Here is a 14813-nt window from a genome sequence, read left to right as displayed (position 1 = left end):
ATCAGAGTCAACACAGCACACTGTCTATGCATGTATTTGCTTTGTGGCTTTTGTTCAGGCCTTTGCTTTCATCACGGCCCAATACAGAGAGCAAACCTATCCTATCCAGCAGCCACTGGCTAAATCCTACCGTCAAACATGCTCCTGGCTAACCCTATCTATTTATCTCAACTAGCTACAGCCGTGTGTGTGTGTGTGTGTGTCTGTCTGTCTGTCTGTCTGTCTGTCTGTCTGTCTGTCTGTCTGTCTGGGGCAGCAAACTGATACAGCTTAGGCCAGTGCTCAGTAATTGTTCTTAGAGTAACAGAGTCTGTTATGCATTTGATGTACAAGATATGAACTTCACTTCCCTACAGGAGCCTACATTTGTGGTTTATTAAAAGAAAACAAACCCAGGCCACCAGCATGCAGTTAGTTCTAGCGGTTTAAGATTGATTGAGTCTCCCTCGACTCAGCTAGAGCCTTCCAGACAGTTCTGTTGTCTGCCGTGACTATGTAGCACTGCTTTAATCCTATTATAGCTCAGGCACAAAGGGCTTGATAAGAGGTTTACTGACTGAGGTCTCTGGACAGTCCACCTTCACCACAAGCAATTTCAACCCGCAACAGTAACTATCTGGTGTCCTATTTTTGGCAGAAATTTTGATATTATCATTATTTCATCTATAATCTGAATATTCACACTCTTATTTTTTGGACCCCTCCACGATTGTTATTCAAGACAAACGCTGAGGATGGCTGATCAGCTGCAGGATGTCATCCAGAGATGGGTAAGCTAACATGCTAACAGTGGCTCATATAAGAATGATAAGAACTAGCTATGCTTATAATAATATCATTGATGACATTTTCAACAATAATGACTAATAATGACTAATCAGATGCATAATACTGTCAGAATTACTACTTTGAACTAGCTGTCTCTGTGAGTGGTGTCAGTTGGTATCTTGTTTATCTACAGCGAAAAGCCGTGGTGGAAGATGGTTTAAGGCCAGAGGACCATGAACTGTTCCAGAATGCTGGATTGGTGTATATTAATCAGGGTGACACGACACAACTGCTAGACTTCATTCAGGATGAGAAGAACCAGGTAAATGCATCGATCACCATCACATTCGCAAGCCCTCCAATGAAAACATTTTAGTCATTTTTAGTAATTTAGCAGATGCTCTTATCCAGAGCAACTTACAGTAGTGAATGCATACATTTCATACATTTTTTTTCCGTACTGCTCCCCCGTGGGAATCGAACCCACAACCCTGGCGTAGCAAACACTATGCTCTATCAACTGAGCCACACGGGACCTAAACCCCTCTCATGCTTCGCTAAGTGAGTAATTAAATTCAAAGATATCCTAAGAAGAATCACACCTTACTGTTACAGAGTGAACCGGAAGGACATTGGGTGCTTTTACACTGCTCTATTTGTGAAAATTGTTGTAAAATATACCTCGTTTTTGACACATTTTTACACATTGACAGTGTAGTGTAGTAGATTCCAGTCCCAGAGGCCGATAATGGTGATGACAGACACATGCACACTCCAGTCTCCTCTGTGACAACATCAGCAAGTCTACTACTACAGCTAACAGTACAGGCCACTTTGCTACATTGCCACCATAGACATATAGTGTGCATCCCAAATGGCACCCTATTCCCTACATAATGCACTACTTTTGACCAGGGCCCATAGGGCTATAGTGTGCATCCCAAGTAGTGCACTATGTAGAGAATAGGGTGCCATTTGCGATGTATACATAAAATAATGATCACCTCTCTGCCACTACCCAGAGCTTGTTGTTGGGCTGTTGACCTGAAGGTGTGAGGACTGAACCAGCCGATATCCAGTCAGATTTCTCGCTCCAGTGATGGTGACCCTGTTTGGAAAGGCTCTTCTCTAAGTGCCCTTGGTTGTCCCTCCTCCCCACGCCTTCTTTTGCTCTAAACCCTACACTTACAGGAGCATGTGTCAGGGTGGTTTTTCAAAGTCTTTATGGAGCTAAGGACCCTCAAGAGGTTTCTGGGTTGAAGATATTGAATTGACTCACAAATGAGAAATCTGTGAGAAAGCACACAATTTGGACATAAAGTATTATCTAACTGTAGTGAAGGGATATTCACTTTAAAAAGAGAATATGGAATGGAAATGTAGTTAATTTTGATGGAGTCATAACAGGGTCTATAGCTACCACGCTAGGACATTATGGAGTCATAACAGGGTCTATAGCTTCCTCTCTAGGATGTCATGGATTCATAACAGCGTCTATAGCTACCTCGCTAGGACGTCATCGAGTCAGAACAGGGTCTATAGCTACCTCGCTAAGATGTCATGGAGTCATAACAGGGTCTATAGCTACCTCGCTAGGATGTCATCGAGTCAGAACAGGGTCCATCGCTACCTCGCTAGGATGTCATGGAGTCATAACAGCGTCTATAGCTGCCCCGCTAGGATGTCATGGAATCATAACAGGGTCTATAGCTAACACACTAGAACATTATGGAGTCAAAACAGGGTCTATAGCTACCACGCTGGAACATTATGGAGTCATAACAGGGTCTATAGCTAACTCGCTAGGACATCATGGAGTCATACAAGGGTCTATAGCTACCTCACCAGGACATCAAGGAGTCATAACAGGGTCTATACCTACCTCGCTAGAATGTGATGGAGTCATAATAGGGTCTATAGCTACAACGCTAGGACGTCATGGAGTCATAACAGGGTCTATAGCTACCTCGCTAGGATGTCATGGAGTCATAACAGGGTCTATAGCTACCTCGCTAGGACGTCATGGAGTCATAACAGGGTCTATAGCTACCTCGCTAGGATGTCATGGAGTCATAACAGGGTCTAAAGCTACCTCGCTAGGATGTCATGGAGTCAGAACATCGTCTATATCTAGCTCGCTAGGACGTCATGGAGTCATAACAGGGTCCATAGCTACCTAGCAAGGACATCATGGAGTCATAACAGGGTCCATAGCTACCTCATTAGGACATCATGGAGTCATAGAATGGTCTATAGCTACCTCGCTAGGATATCAGGGTCTTTAGCTACCTCGCCAGGATGTCATGGAGTCATAACAGGGTCTATAGCTACCTCACTAGGATGTCATGGAGTCATAACAGGGTCTATAGCTACCTCGCTAGGACGTCATGGAGTCAGAACAGGGTCCATAGCTACCTCGCTAGGATGTCATGGAGTCATAACAGCGTCTATAGCTGCCCCGCTAGGATGTCATGGAATCATAACAGGGTCTATAGCTAACACACTAGAACATTATGGAGTCATAACAGGGTCTGTAGCTACCACGCTGGAACATTATGGAGTCATAACAGGGTCTATAGCTAACTCGCTAGGACATCATGGAGTCATACAAGGGTCTATAGCTACCTCACCAGGACATCAAGGAGTCATAACAGGGTCTATAGCTACCTCGCTAGGATGTCATGGAGTCAGAACATCGTCTATATCTACCTCGCTAGGACGTCATGGAGTCATAACAGGGTCTATAGCTACCTTGCAAGGACATCATGGAGTCATAACAGGGTCCATAGCTACCTAGCAAGGACATCATGGAGTCATAACAGGGTTCATAGCTACCTCATTAGGACATCATGGAGTCATACAAGGGTCTATAGCTAACTCACTATGATGTCATGGAGTCATAACAGGGTCAAAATCTACCTCGCTATGACATCATGGAGTCATACAAGGGTCTATAGCTACCACGCTAGGACATTATGTAGTCATAACAGGGTCTATAGCTACCTCACTAAGATATCATGGAGTCATACAAGGGTCTATACCTACCTCGCTAGGATGTGATGGAGTCATAACAGGGTCTATAGCTACCTCACTAGGACACCATTGAGTCATACAAGGGTCTATAGCTACCTCGCTAGGACGTCATCGAGTCAGAACAGGGTCCATAGCTACCTCGCTAGGATGTCATGGATTCATAACAGCCTCTATAGCTACCTCGCTAGGATATCATGGAGTCATAACAGTGTCCATAGCTACCTCGTTAGGACATCATAGAGTCATAGAATGGTCTATAGCTACCTCGCTAGGACATCAGGGTCTTTAGCTACCTCGCCAGGATGTCATGGAGTCATACAAGGGTCCATAGCTACCTCACTAGGATGTCATGGAGTCATAACAGCGTCCATAGCTAGCTCGTTAGGACATCATGGAGTCATAACAGGGTCTATACCTACCTCACTAGGATATAATGGAGCATACAAGGGTCTATAGCTACCTCGCTATGATGTCATGGAGTCATAACAGGGTCTATAGCTACCTTACTAGGACATCATGCAGTCATAGAATGGTCTATAGCTACCTTGCTAGGATGTCTTGGAGTCACACAAGGGTCTATAGCTATCTCGCTAGGACATCATGAAGTCACAACAGGGTCTATAGCTAACTCGCTAGGACTTCATGGAGTCATACAAGGGTCTATAGCTACATCGCTAGGATGTCATGGAGTCATAACAGGGTCTATAGCTACCTCACTAGGACTTCATAAAGTCATACAAGAGTCTATAGCTACCTCGCTAGGACGTCATCGAGTCAGAACAGGGTCCATAGCTACCTCGCTAGGATGTCATGGATTCATAACAGCCTCTATAGCTACCTCGCTAAGGATGTCATGGAGTCATAACAGGGTCTATAGCTACCTCACTAGGACTTCATAAAGTCATACAAGAGTCTATAGCTACATCGCTAGGATGTCATGGAGTCATACAAGGGTCTAAAGCTAGCTCGCTAGGTTGTCATGGAGATTCAACAGCCTCTATAGCTAACTTGCTAGGACATCATGGAGTAATAATAGCTACCTCGCTAGGACATCATGGAGTCATACAAGGGTCTATAGCTACCTCGCTAGGACATCATGAAGTCATAACAGGGTCTATGGCTACCTCGCTAGGATGTCTTGGAGTCATACATGTGTCTATAGCTACCTCGCTAGGACATCATGAAGTCATAACAGGGTCTATAGCTAACTCGCTAGGACTTCATGGAGTCATACAAGGGTCTATAGCGACCTCGCTAGGACATCATGGAGTCATAACAGGGTCTAGAGCTACCTCACTAGGATGTCATGGAGTCATAACAGGGTCTATAGCGACCTTGCTAGGACATCATGGAGTCATACAAGGGTCTATAGCTACATCGCTAGGATGTCATGGAGTCAAAACAGGGTCTATAGCTACCTCGCTAGGATGTCATGGAGTCATACCAGGCTTTATAGCCTCCTCGCTAGGACGTCATAACAGGGTCTATAGCAACCTCGCTAGGACATCAACTTAGCTTTCTTGACCGAAGTGAGGGGGTAGTCAAGGTGGTCATAAGCAAGATAGCCCACATGCAACCAACAATTTGTATACCTTCCCATAAACTTGCACAACTGTTTTTCATCATCATTCTTTCTAAATGTAAAAAGTAGACAACATGACACAGATGTTTTTGGTTATTTTATCTGACCCAGGGAATAGTAGAATCTATGGGCTGTGGCCTCCTTGCGTCCCTGGTGGCCGAGGTACTGAAGAAGAAGAAGAAGAGTTCCTCTACCTGTCAGGCCGTTATCACACACCTGGCCGAGGTAAACTATAAGCATTATGAATTACCCTTGACAGAATTTCATGGCAGAAGGCTAAACAGCAGGTAGATTCACATGGCATGGCATCAGAGTTAACAGTAATGTATAAATCTTGTCTCTCAGACATGCAGCCCGATGGAACTCATGCTGATTTTTCTCGGCCAAGTGGATGACCTTCATCCGGACCTCATCGCTGATACCATCGTACTTATGGCCCCGCATCTTCAAACAGGTAATACTTAGCAGTGGTATTGTGAAGGCTATCTCCTGCAGATGTTGTTTGCTTCCCTCTACTGGACACTTACTGTAACTTAATCTTGATGACGTTCCCTTTCATTTTTTTATACCGATATTTTTTACATTTATAAATGCAAACAGAACAGAAAAACAACACAACCACCACAACATTCCCAGACCTGTCCAGAAACGTACAAAAACTCAGTAGCCTTTCATTTCAATACACATATACATCAAATTCAAACACAATTATGTATGTTGTTAAATCTTACACTCCTCAAGATTGCCAATGTGAGGTTTCCAGATTATATCAAACATGTCTTTTTTTTTGCTTAATTTCATAAAACACAATCTAATGGAATGTAACTACCTTCAGTTTGTTAATGAAGATGCGTGTGTATGATGCTTTCCAATTGATAGCTACACATATTTTTGCAGCAATTAGACCTAAATTACAAAACCTTTTTTGATATTGGTCAAGAATATTTACATTCCGCAACAGACATAATCATGGAGATGGATGGATGTAAAATCCTTGACACAATGATATGATGGCACAGACATTATCCCAAAATGGTGTCCATTTCTCACAGGACCACAGCATATGTAATAGGGTTCGTTTTAGTTTTTTGCATCTCCAACAGCGATATGACATTTCTGGGTACATTACATGCATTCTAGCAGGAGTGTAGTAAATCCTATGGATTATCTTCAATTGCAATAATTTATGGCTAAGATTGTAGGAGCAAATATTAACATTTTCCCATAGAGTTGAAGTCCGAAGTTTACATCAAATCAAATCACATACACTTAGGTTGGAGTCATTAAAACTAGTTTTTCAACCACTCCACAAATTTCTTGTTAACAAACTATAGTTTTGGCAAGTCGGTTAGGACATCTACTTTGTGCATGACACAAGTACTTTTTCCAACAATTGTTTACAGACAGATTATTTCACTTAATCATAATTCCAGTGGGTCAGAAGTTTACATACACTAAGTTGACTGTACCTTTAAACAGCTTGGAAAATTCCAGAAATGTATGTCATGGCTTTAGAAGCTTCTGATAGGCTAATTGACATATTTTGAGTCAATTGGAGGTGTACCTGTGGATGTATTTCAAGGCCTACCTTCAAACTCAGTGCCTTTTTGCTTGACATCATGGGAAAATCAAAAGAAATCAGCCAAGGCTTCAGAAAAAAAATTGTAGACCTCCACAAGTCTGGTTCATCCTTGGGAGCAATTTCCAAATGCCTGAAGCTACCATGTTCATCTGTACAAACAATAGTACGCAAGTATAAAACACCATGGGACCACGCAGCCGTCATACAGCTCAGGAAGGAGATACGTTCTGTCTCCTAGTGATGAACGTACTTTGGTGCGAAAATTGCAAATCAATCCCAGAACAACAGCAAAGGACCTTGTGAAGATGCTGGAGGAAACAGGTACAAAAGCATCTATATCCACAGTAAAACGACTCCTATATCGACATAACCTGAAAGGCCGCTCAGCAAGGAAGAAGCCACTGCTCCAAAACCGCCATTAAAAAGCCAGACTACGGTTTGCAACTGCACATGGGGACAAAGATCGTACTTTTTGGAGAAATGTCCTCTGGTCTGATGAAACAAAAATAGAACTGTTTGGACATAATGACCATCGTTATGTTTGGAGGAAAAAGGGGGAGGCTTGCAAGCCAAAGAACACCATCCCAACCGTGAAGCACGGGGGTGGCAGCATCATGTTGTGGGGGTGCTTTGCTGTAGGAGGGACTGGTGCATGTTACAAAATAGATGGCATCATGAGGAAAGGAAAATTATGTGTATATATTGAAGCAACAACTCAAGACATCAGTCAGGAAGTTAAAGCTTGGTCACAAATGGGTCTTCCAAATGGACAATGACTCCAAGCATACTTCCAAAGTTGTGGCAAAATGGCTTAAGGACAACAAAGTCAAGGTATTAGAGTGGCCATCACAAAGCCCTGACCTCAATCCTATAGAAAATGTGTGGGCAGAACTGAAAAAGCGTGTGCGAGCAAGTAGGCCTACAAACCTGACTCAGTTACACCAGCTCTGTCAGGAGGAATGGGCCCAAAATTCACCCAACTTATTGTGGGAAGCTTGTGCAAGGCTACCCGAAACGTTTGACCCAAGTTAAACAATTTAAAGGCAATGCTACCAAATACTAATTGAGTGTATGTAAACTTCTGACCCACTGGGAATGTGATGAAATAAATTAAAGCTGAAATAAATCATTCTCTCATTTCACATTCTTAAAATAAAGTGGTGATCCTAACTGACCTAAGACAGAGAATTTTTACTAGGATTAAATGTCAAGAATTGTGAAAAACTCAGTTTAAATGTATTTGGCTAAGGTGTATGTAAACTTCTGACTTCAACTGTATCTGTGACCAATAGTTCTCATCAATGTCTTCTTTGAGATCTGTTTCCCATTTTTACCTTAGGTTCTGAACCATCAGCTAAAAATTCAGTCAACCCTTGATATAACTTGGCAATCAACTTCTTTGGCGTTGCAACTTCTTTCAGTATTTGTTCTATGCTACTGTTAGATGCTTTAGGTTAATCCAGATTTTGTTGAAGTGATTGAATAAGATTTCTTAAATAGTCTTAGATAACCCACATTTTTCATGTAATTGATTGAATGACAGTAGAGAGACATTTTAATACATTCCTTTCCAAATATTTATTAATACATTACCCCAAAACAAATCAGAATGCAGTAAAACAACCTATACATAATGCATTCCTTCAATTACTTTTTAATAATGTATCCTTGCCTCTCCTAGTGCTATTCATGTTGGTGACTTTTGAATGTCTCCGTCCATCTCCTAGTGCTGCTGCGTCTGGGTGAGGAGAAGGCTCCCTGGGTAGGCCTGGCTCTGGCTGCCCTACAGAAGCAGGTGTCCAGGCTGCCAGTGCCTTACACCAAGGAGCAAGAAGTGGAGGATGCATATGGTCTGTGTCGTTGCTGCTCAGCCCTGGCCAGGTTCATGGAGCCATTCGTGGAGGAAGTGAAGAGGAGGGACAACAGCGAGGATGGTGGCACTGCTTCAGACAATCAGCTAAAGACTGAGCTTCTCAAGTTGTAGGTGTCTGTCTGCCTGTCTGTGTGCTTTGTTGGATATTAATGTTGCTAAAAGGAGCACCAAAATGTATCAATCAGATGTAGTTATTGGCCAGGTTATAATCAGGAGAGTAGAAGATACTGACACCGGCTTGTTGATCTGTAATGCATATTATTCTTCTCTCTACAGTTGCATGGGGAGCTTGAGGGAGCCACTCCTTCAGGCACAGCTTGACCAGGCTATAGACATCCATAAACAGTCTCCCCTATGGCACTTTGCTACAGACATACTGGTAAGTAATCCGGGCCTACTTGGTTGAGGGACGACCTTTTGAAATTGCTCTGCCCACTACACTAAGGGTTAGCTCTTTTTCTACTGCATCTTCCAGCAAGTCCAGCGAGACTACCAAACAAGGCAATCAACCTCATAGAGCCAATTTTAATAAGAACCTAGCTAAAACAAGACTACCATGTGTTTTTGATCCTAGGCCACCCTACCAGCCATCCAGGAGCCTCTCCCAGGCCTCCTGTTCTACAAGGCTCTGAAGAAGAGGGAGGAGTCTGGCCTCCTGACAGACAGTACTGAAGCCCAGGAGTCACGGGCCTGTCTGGCATACCTGCTCTTTGTCCAGTTCATCACCATCAAGAGCTTTCCAGCAGTTTTCAGGTGAAACACAGTTGAAAGGTTCTGAATAACCGTATCATTGAAGATATGGGGTGATAACTATGTTTGAAACATATAATAGTATTAATATTATTTTGTTGATCTCTCAGCCCTGTGTTTGTCCTGCAGTGTAATATGGAATATATTGACCTCCTACTGAGTAGGTATGTTTTCAGAGCTATACTGTTCTTACATGATAATAAAACATTGGTTCAAGATATAGTGTGTTCCTCTAAACAAGATGTTTTCTTTCCTAAAATAGAAAGAAGGAATCGTTCCTACTCAAAGGCCTGGTAAGGATAAATTGATTTCAAATCTTCCCAATACTATATTGAGTGAACTCTCTTAGTAGTACGTATTGCTAAGTATTCTTCTCCATGCTCTATCACTCAGGAATTATATACAAAAAGCTTGGAGAGAGTGGAGGATAACAGCCTCCCAGTTGAACTGCTGGACCTAAAGTCATTTTACAGTGTTCCACAGGTGAGTCTGACTACATACCAGAAGCAGCTAAACAGATGCATATGTAACAGACGTAATAATGATCATTTGTGATATGTGTTTTTGTTGTTGTGTGGAAGTGCAGCACTTGGTGCAGATCCTGACTGTGTGTCCAATTCAGCATTTGGTAATTGAATAAAACTCCTGCATGAATAAAACCAATTTAAATAATTTTGGGTCTATGTACCTGCTAGCCTAATAACTCCTTTCTCCCATTACCAGAGAGAACGAGGGTTTAAAGTGTTACAGCTCTTCATAGATAAATTGGGACCTGAGGCTAAGCACAAATTCTTCAGGTGAGAATGCTGTATAGCCCGTATGTGGTCCGCAATGGATGAATCTGTCGTACTCTATAGCAGTACCCCCCGTGCATGTTTAGTTTTTGCCCTAGCACTACACAGCTGATTTAAATAACCAACTCATCATCAAGCTTTGTTTATTTGAATCAGCTGTGTAGTGCTAGGGCAAAAACCAAAACGTGCACCCAGGGAGGGCCCCAGGACCACATGGTATTACAAACATCTTGAATATCCTGATTTCTTATCGTAGGTGTATGATAAAAACCAGTTGCCATGCCGGAGTAGAGGGTTACATTATAAAGAACATCAAAAATCAGATTGAGCTCTCCTTGAAGGTAAGATATACAGTGCATTCGAAAAGTATTCAGATCCCTTCCATTTTTCCACATTTTGTTACGTTGCAGACTTATTCTAAAATTGATTAATTAAGAACTATTCCTCCAATACCCAATAATGACAAAGCGAAAACAGGTTTTTAGATTTTTTTTGCTAATTTATTAAAAATGAAAAACAGAAATACCTTATTTACATAAGTATTCAGATCCTTTGCTATGAGACTCTAAATTGAGCTCAGGTGCATCCTGTTTCCATTGATCATCCTTGAGATGTTTCTACAACTTGATTAGAGTCCACATGTGGTATATTCAATTGTTTGGATGTGATTTGGAAAGGCACACACCTGTCTATATAAGGTCCCACAGTTGAAGAGGTCCCACTCCCTCAACATGATCAAGACAATGGAGATGATTGTGGACTACAGGAAAAGGAGGACCGAGCACGCCCCCATTCTCATCGACGGGGCTGTAGTGGAACAGGTTGAGAGCTTCAAGTTCCTTGGTGTACACATCACCAACAAACTATCATGGTCCAAACACACTAAGACAGTCGTGAAGAGGGCACGACAAAGCCTATTCCCCCTCAGGAGACTGAAAAGATTTGTCATGGGTCCTCAGATCCTCAAAAAGGTTCTACAGAGAGCATCCTGACTGGTTGCATCACTGCCTGAGCAATCAGGGGAGGAGGGCGGAGGGCCTTGGTCAGGGAGGTGACCAAGAACCCGATGGTCATGCTGACAGAGCTCCAAAGTTCCTCTGTGGAGATGGGAGAACCTTCCAGAAGGACAACTATCTCTGCAGCACTCCACCAATCAGGCCTTTATGGTAGAGTGACCAGATGGAAGCCACTCCTCAGTAAAAGGCACATGACAGCCCACTTGGAGATCGCCAAAAGGCACCTAAAGACTCTCAGACCATGATAAACAAGATTCTCTGGTCTGATGAAACCAAGATTGAATGCCAAGCGTCACGTCTGGAGGAAACCTGGCACCATCCCTACGGTGAAGCATGGTGGTGGCAGTATCATGCTGTGGGGATGTTTTTCAGCGGCAAGGACTGGAAGACTAGTCAGGATTGAGGGAAAGATGAATGGAGCAAAGTATAGAGAGATCCTTGATGAAAACCTACTCCAGAGCATTTAGGACGTCAGACTGGGGTGAAGGTTCACCTTCCAACATGACAAGTACACAGCCAAGACAACGCAGGAGTGGCTTCGGGACAAGTTTCTGAATGTCCTTGAGTGGCCCAGCCAGAGCCCGGACTTAAACCCGATCGAACATCTCTGGAGACCTGAAAATATCTGTGCAGCGACGCTACCCATCCAACCTGAGAAAGTTTGAGAGGATCTGCAGAGAAGATTGGGAGAAACTCCCCAAATACAGGTGTGCCAAGCTTGTAGCGTCATACCCAAGAAGACTCAAGGCTGTAATTGCTGCCAAAGGTGCTTCAACAAAGTACTGAGTAAAGGGTCTGAATACTTAGGGAAATATAATCTTTTTGTTTTTTAATTTCTAAAAAGCTGTTTTTGCTTTGTCATTATGGGGTATTGTGTGTAGATTGATTGGGGGGGGGCAATTGAATCCATTTTAGAATAAGGCTGTAATGTAATAAAATGTGGAAAAAGTAAAGGGGTCTGAATACTTTCTGAATGCACTGTAGTAGGAGACATTTTGATAAACAGGACAGTAGCTCCATTTCATTAGAAAAGGTGTATACAGTGCAACCTATAATTGTGTTATTCTCCTGGTTATCTCTAGCCAGGTCATGAGAATGAATGGTTTATGGGAATCCAGGTTCTGCCCCTACTGAGACTGGTTCTCTGTTTCCCACGGGGCCCAGAAACAGACCTGCTGAACAGTATGGACAGGTTAGTACCGTTTGTCCTCTCCCTAAATTTAGGGCCGGTTACCTGGATACAGATTAAACCTAGTCCTGGACTAAAAAACACTGTCAATGGAGAGCAGTGTGCATACTTTTTCTAGGACTAGGCTTAATCTGTCTGGGAAGCTGGCCCATAGGATCTGATACCTCTCTGTAGTCTAAAATACAAACCCTGGACTGGTGAGCCTGCCTTGCTCCTCTACAAGCTGTGACTGTTCCCTTATCTAGTAATTAATACTGCAGTAGAGAGCTGCATATTCTAGCCACATATATCTGGTGCCCAGCATAAGGCAGATGGAACATGGACTACGGCACAGATCTACTCTCTAATGAAGTTCAGGTTTCATTCCTAGAATCCCTTTCTTTCTAACAATGGAGATAGCATTCTTAGCCAACAAGATTTAATTGATTAATCAACTCTCCATCCAGTTTAAAACATAGACAGTAGTAAGTAGGTCAACATCAGCTGACTGTTGTCAACTTGTAATACCCGATTGAAACACAGACAATATAATATACACTGAACAAAAATATAAACGCAACATGTAACATTTTTATTTATTTAATGTTGGTCCCATGTTTCATGAGCTGAAATAAAAGACCCCAGAAATGTTCCATACGCACAAAAAGCTTATTTATCAAAAATGTTGTGGACAAATTTGTTTAAATCCCTTTTAGTGAGCATTTCTCCTTTGCCAAGATAATCCATCCACCTGAAAGTTGTGGCATATCAAGAAGCTGATTAAACAGCACGATCATTACACAGGTGCACCTTGTGCTGGGGACAATAAAAGGCCACTCTAAAATGTGCAGTTTTGTCACATAACACAATGCCACAGATGTGTCAAGTTTTGAGGCAGCGTGCAATTGGCATGCTGCCGGCAGGAATGTCCACCAGAGCTGTTACCAGAGAATTTAATGTACATTTATCTACCATCTGCCTCCAACGTTGTTTTAGAGAATTTGGCAGTACGTTCAAACAACTCACAACCTCAACGCCATACAACCATGTGTATGGCGTTGTGTGGGCGAGCGGTTTGCTGATGTCATCGTTGTGAACAGAGCACCCCATGGTGACGGAAGGGTTATGGTATGGGCAGGCATAAACTAAGGACAACGAACACAACTGCATTTTATCGATGGTAATTTGAATACACAGAGATACCGTGACGAGAAGGTATCTGTGACCAACAGATGCATTTCTGTTTTCCCAGTCATGTGAAATCCATATATTAGGGCCTAATGAATTTATTTAAATTCACTGATTTCCTTATATGAACTGTAATGCAGTAAAATCTTTGAAATTGTTGTATGTTGCGTTTATATTTTTGTTCCGTATAGTATTCTTTGTCCATCTCTACCTTAGGGTAATGGAGTCTCTCAATCTGTTACGATACCTGCTTATGCGGGACATGGACTGGCAGCAGACAGTGAGTGTTTTTGACACATTCATATAACTCAGAAGATTAAACCTCGCTACTAGTTAGTTGATGTGGTTAAGACAAGACAGCATGTTGATGGCCTAACGCTGATGTTTTCAGTCAAGTATATGGCCGGAGCTGTTCAAGATCAAAGAGGACTACCTGAAGATGCTGAGGGTGTGTCTGGCCCTCTCTAGAGCCTACTACGCAGGGCAGGTTAAGAACATGAGAGAGGACAAGAAGATTCAAGCACAGGGTAAGAAAGCAGATCTCTCTACACTACAGTACTCCATCTATTAAAATGTATTACATGTAAATACTGTGTATTATTCTGGGAACAATGTACAACATGTTATACTGTGTACACAAATCAATGTATTATTGTGACTCTCATCCACTAACAGAAGCCAGAGAGGCTAGAGGTGCATTAGTTCAGACTATGACTGTGAAGAACAAGAAGGTATCAGATATGACCCCAGAGATGCAGTATCAGGTAACTACAGCCACATTACCACTGCTGTTTTTGCTTGCTTGTCACATTGAATTTAATCATTTGAATTGGCACTGAGTTATTTGGACTTCACAGGTACTGCAGTGTGCTCTGGTGACCTTTGACCTGATGGAGAGTCTAGTGATCCGTATTGAGGAGATATCAGAGGAGAAAGTGAAAACTGGGACTGCTGTCTAACAATGGCTCAGAGTCTTATGCTTTTAAAAATGATTGTTTCAGGTTAATAATAAATAATAAATACACAATCTACAAAAAAATATTTCTTTATTTAAGCCTC

The 14813-nt window shown here is 42.4% G+C and overlaps 1 protein-coding gene across 1 annotated transcript; it reads left to right on the top strand.

Annotated features, from left to right (window-relative positions):
* Window positions 1–573: 573 nt before the first annotated feature.
* LOC115158586 (glomulin-like) lies at window positions 574–14795 on the top strand. Its single transcript, XM_029707733.1, has 18 exons — window positions 574–770; window positions 962–1090; window positions 5495–5608; window positions 5729–5837; window positions 8693–8945; window positions 9115–9217; window positions 9413–9591; window positions 9699–9752; window positions 9851–9881; window positions 9982–10071; window positions 10175–10216; window positions 10312–10385; window positions 10639–10723; window positions 12481–12590; window positions 13971–14034; window positions 14146–14281; window positions 14430–14518; window positions 14612–14795. The coding sequence occupies exons 1-18, from the start codon at window positions 735–737 to the stop codon at window positions 14711–14713; spliced, it is 1800 nt and encodes a 599-aa protein (XP_029563593.1). The 5' UTR covers window positions 574–734; the 3' UTR covers window positions 14714–14795.
* Window positions 14796–14813: the final 18 nt, after the last annotated feature.

This window comes from Salmo trutta, chromosome 22, assembly GCF_901001165.1.
Source record: "Salmo trutta chromosome 22, fSalTru1.1, whole genome shotgun sequence".
NCBI lineage: Eukaryota > Metazoa > Chordata > Actinopteri > Salmoniformes > Salmonidae > Salmo > Salmo trutta.
This window is presented reverse-complemented; position numbering and strand designations above follow the sequence as displayed.

Coding starts and splice junctions, on each gene's coding strand:
- LOC115158586 (XM_029707733.1), top strand. CDS start 735: ATGGCTGATCAGCTGCAGGATGTCATCCAGAGATGG. Junction 1,091..5,494: donor TTCAGGATGAGAAGAACCAG/GTAAATGCATCG, acceptor TATCTGACCCAG/GGAATAGTAGAATCTATGGG. Junction 14,519..14,611: donor CCCCAGAGATGCAGTATCAG/GTAACTACAGCC, acceptor TGGACTTCACAG/GTACTGCAGTGTGCTCTGGT.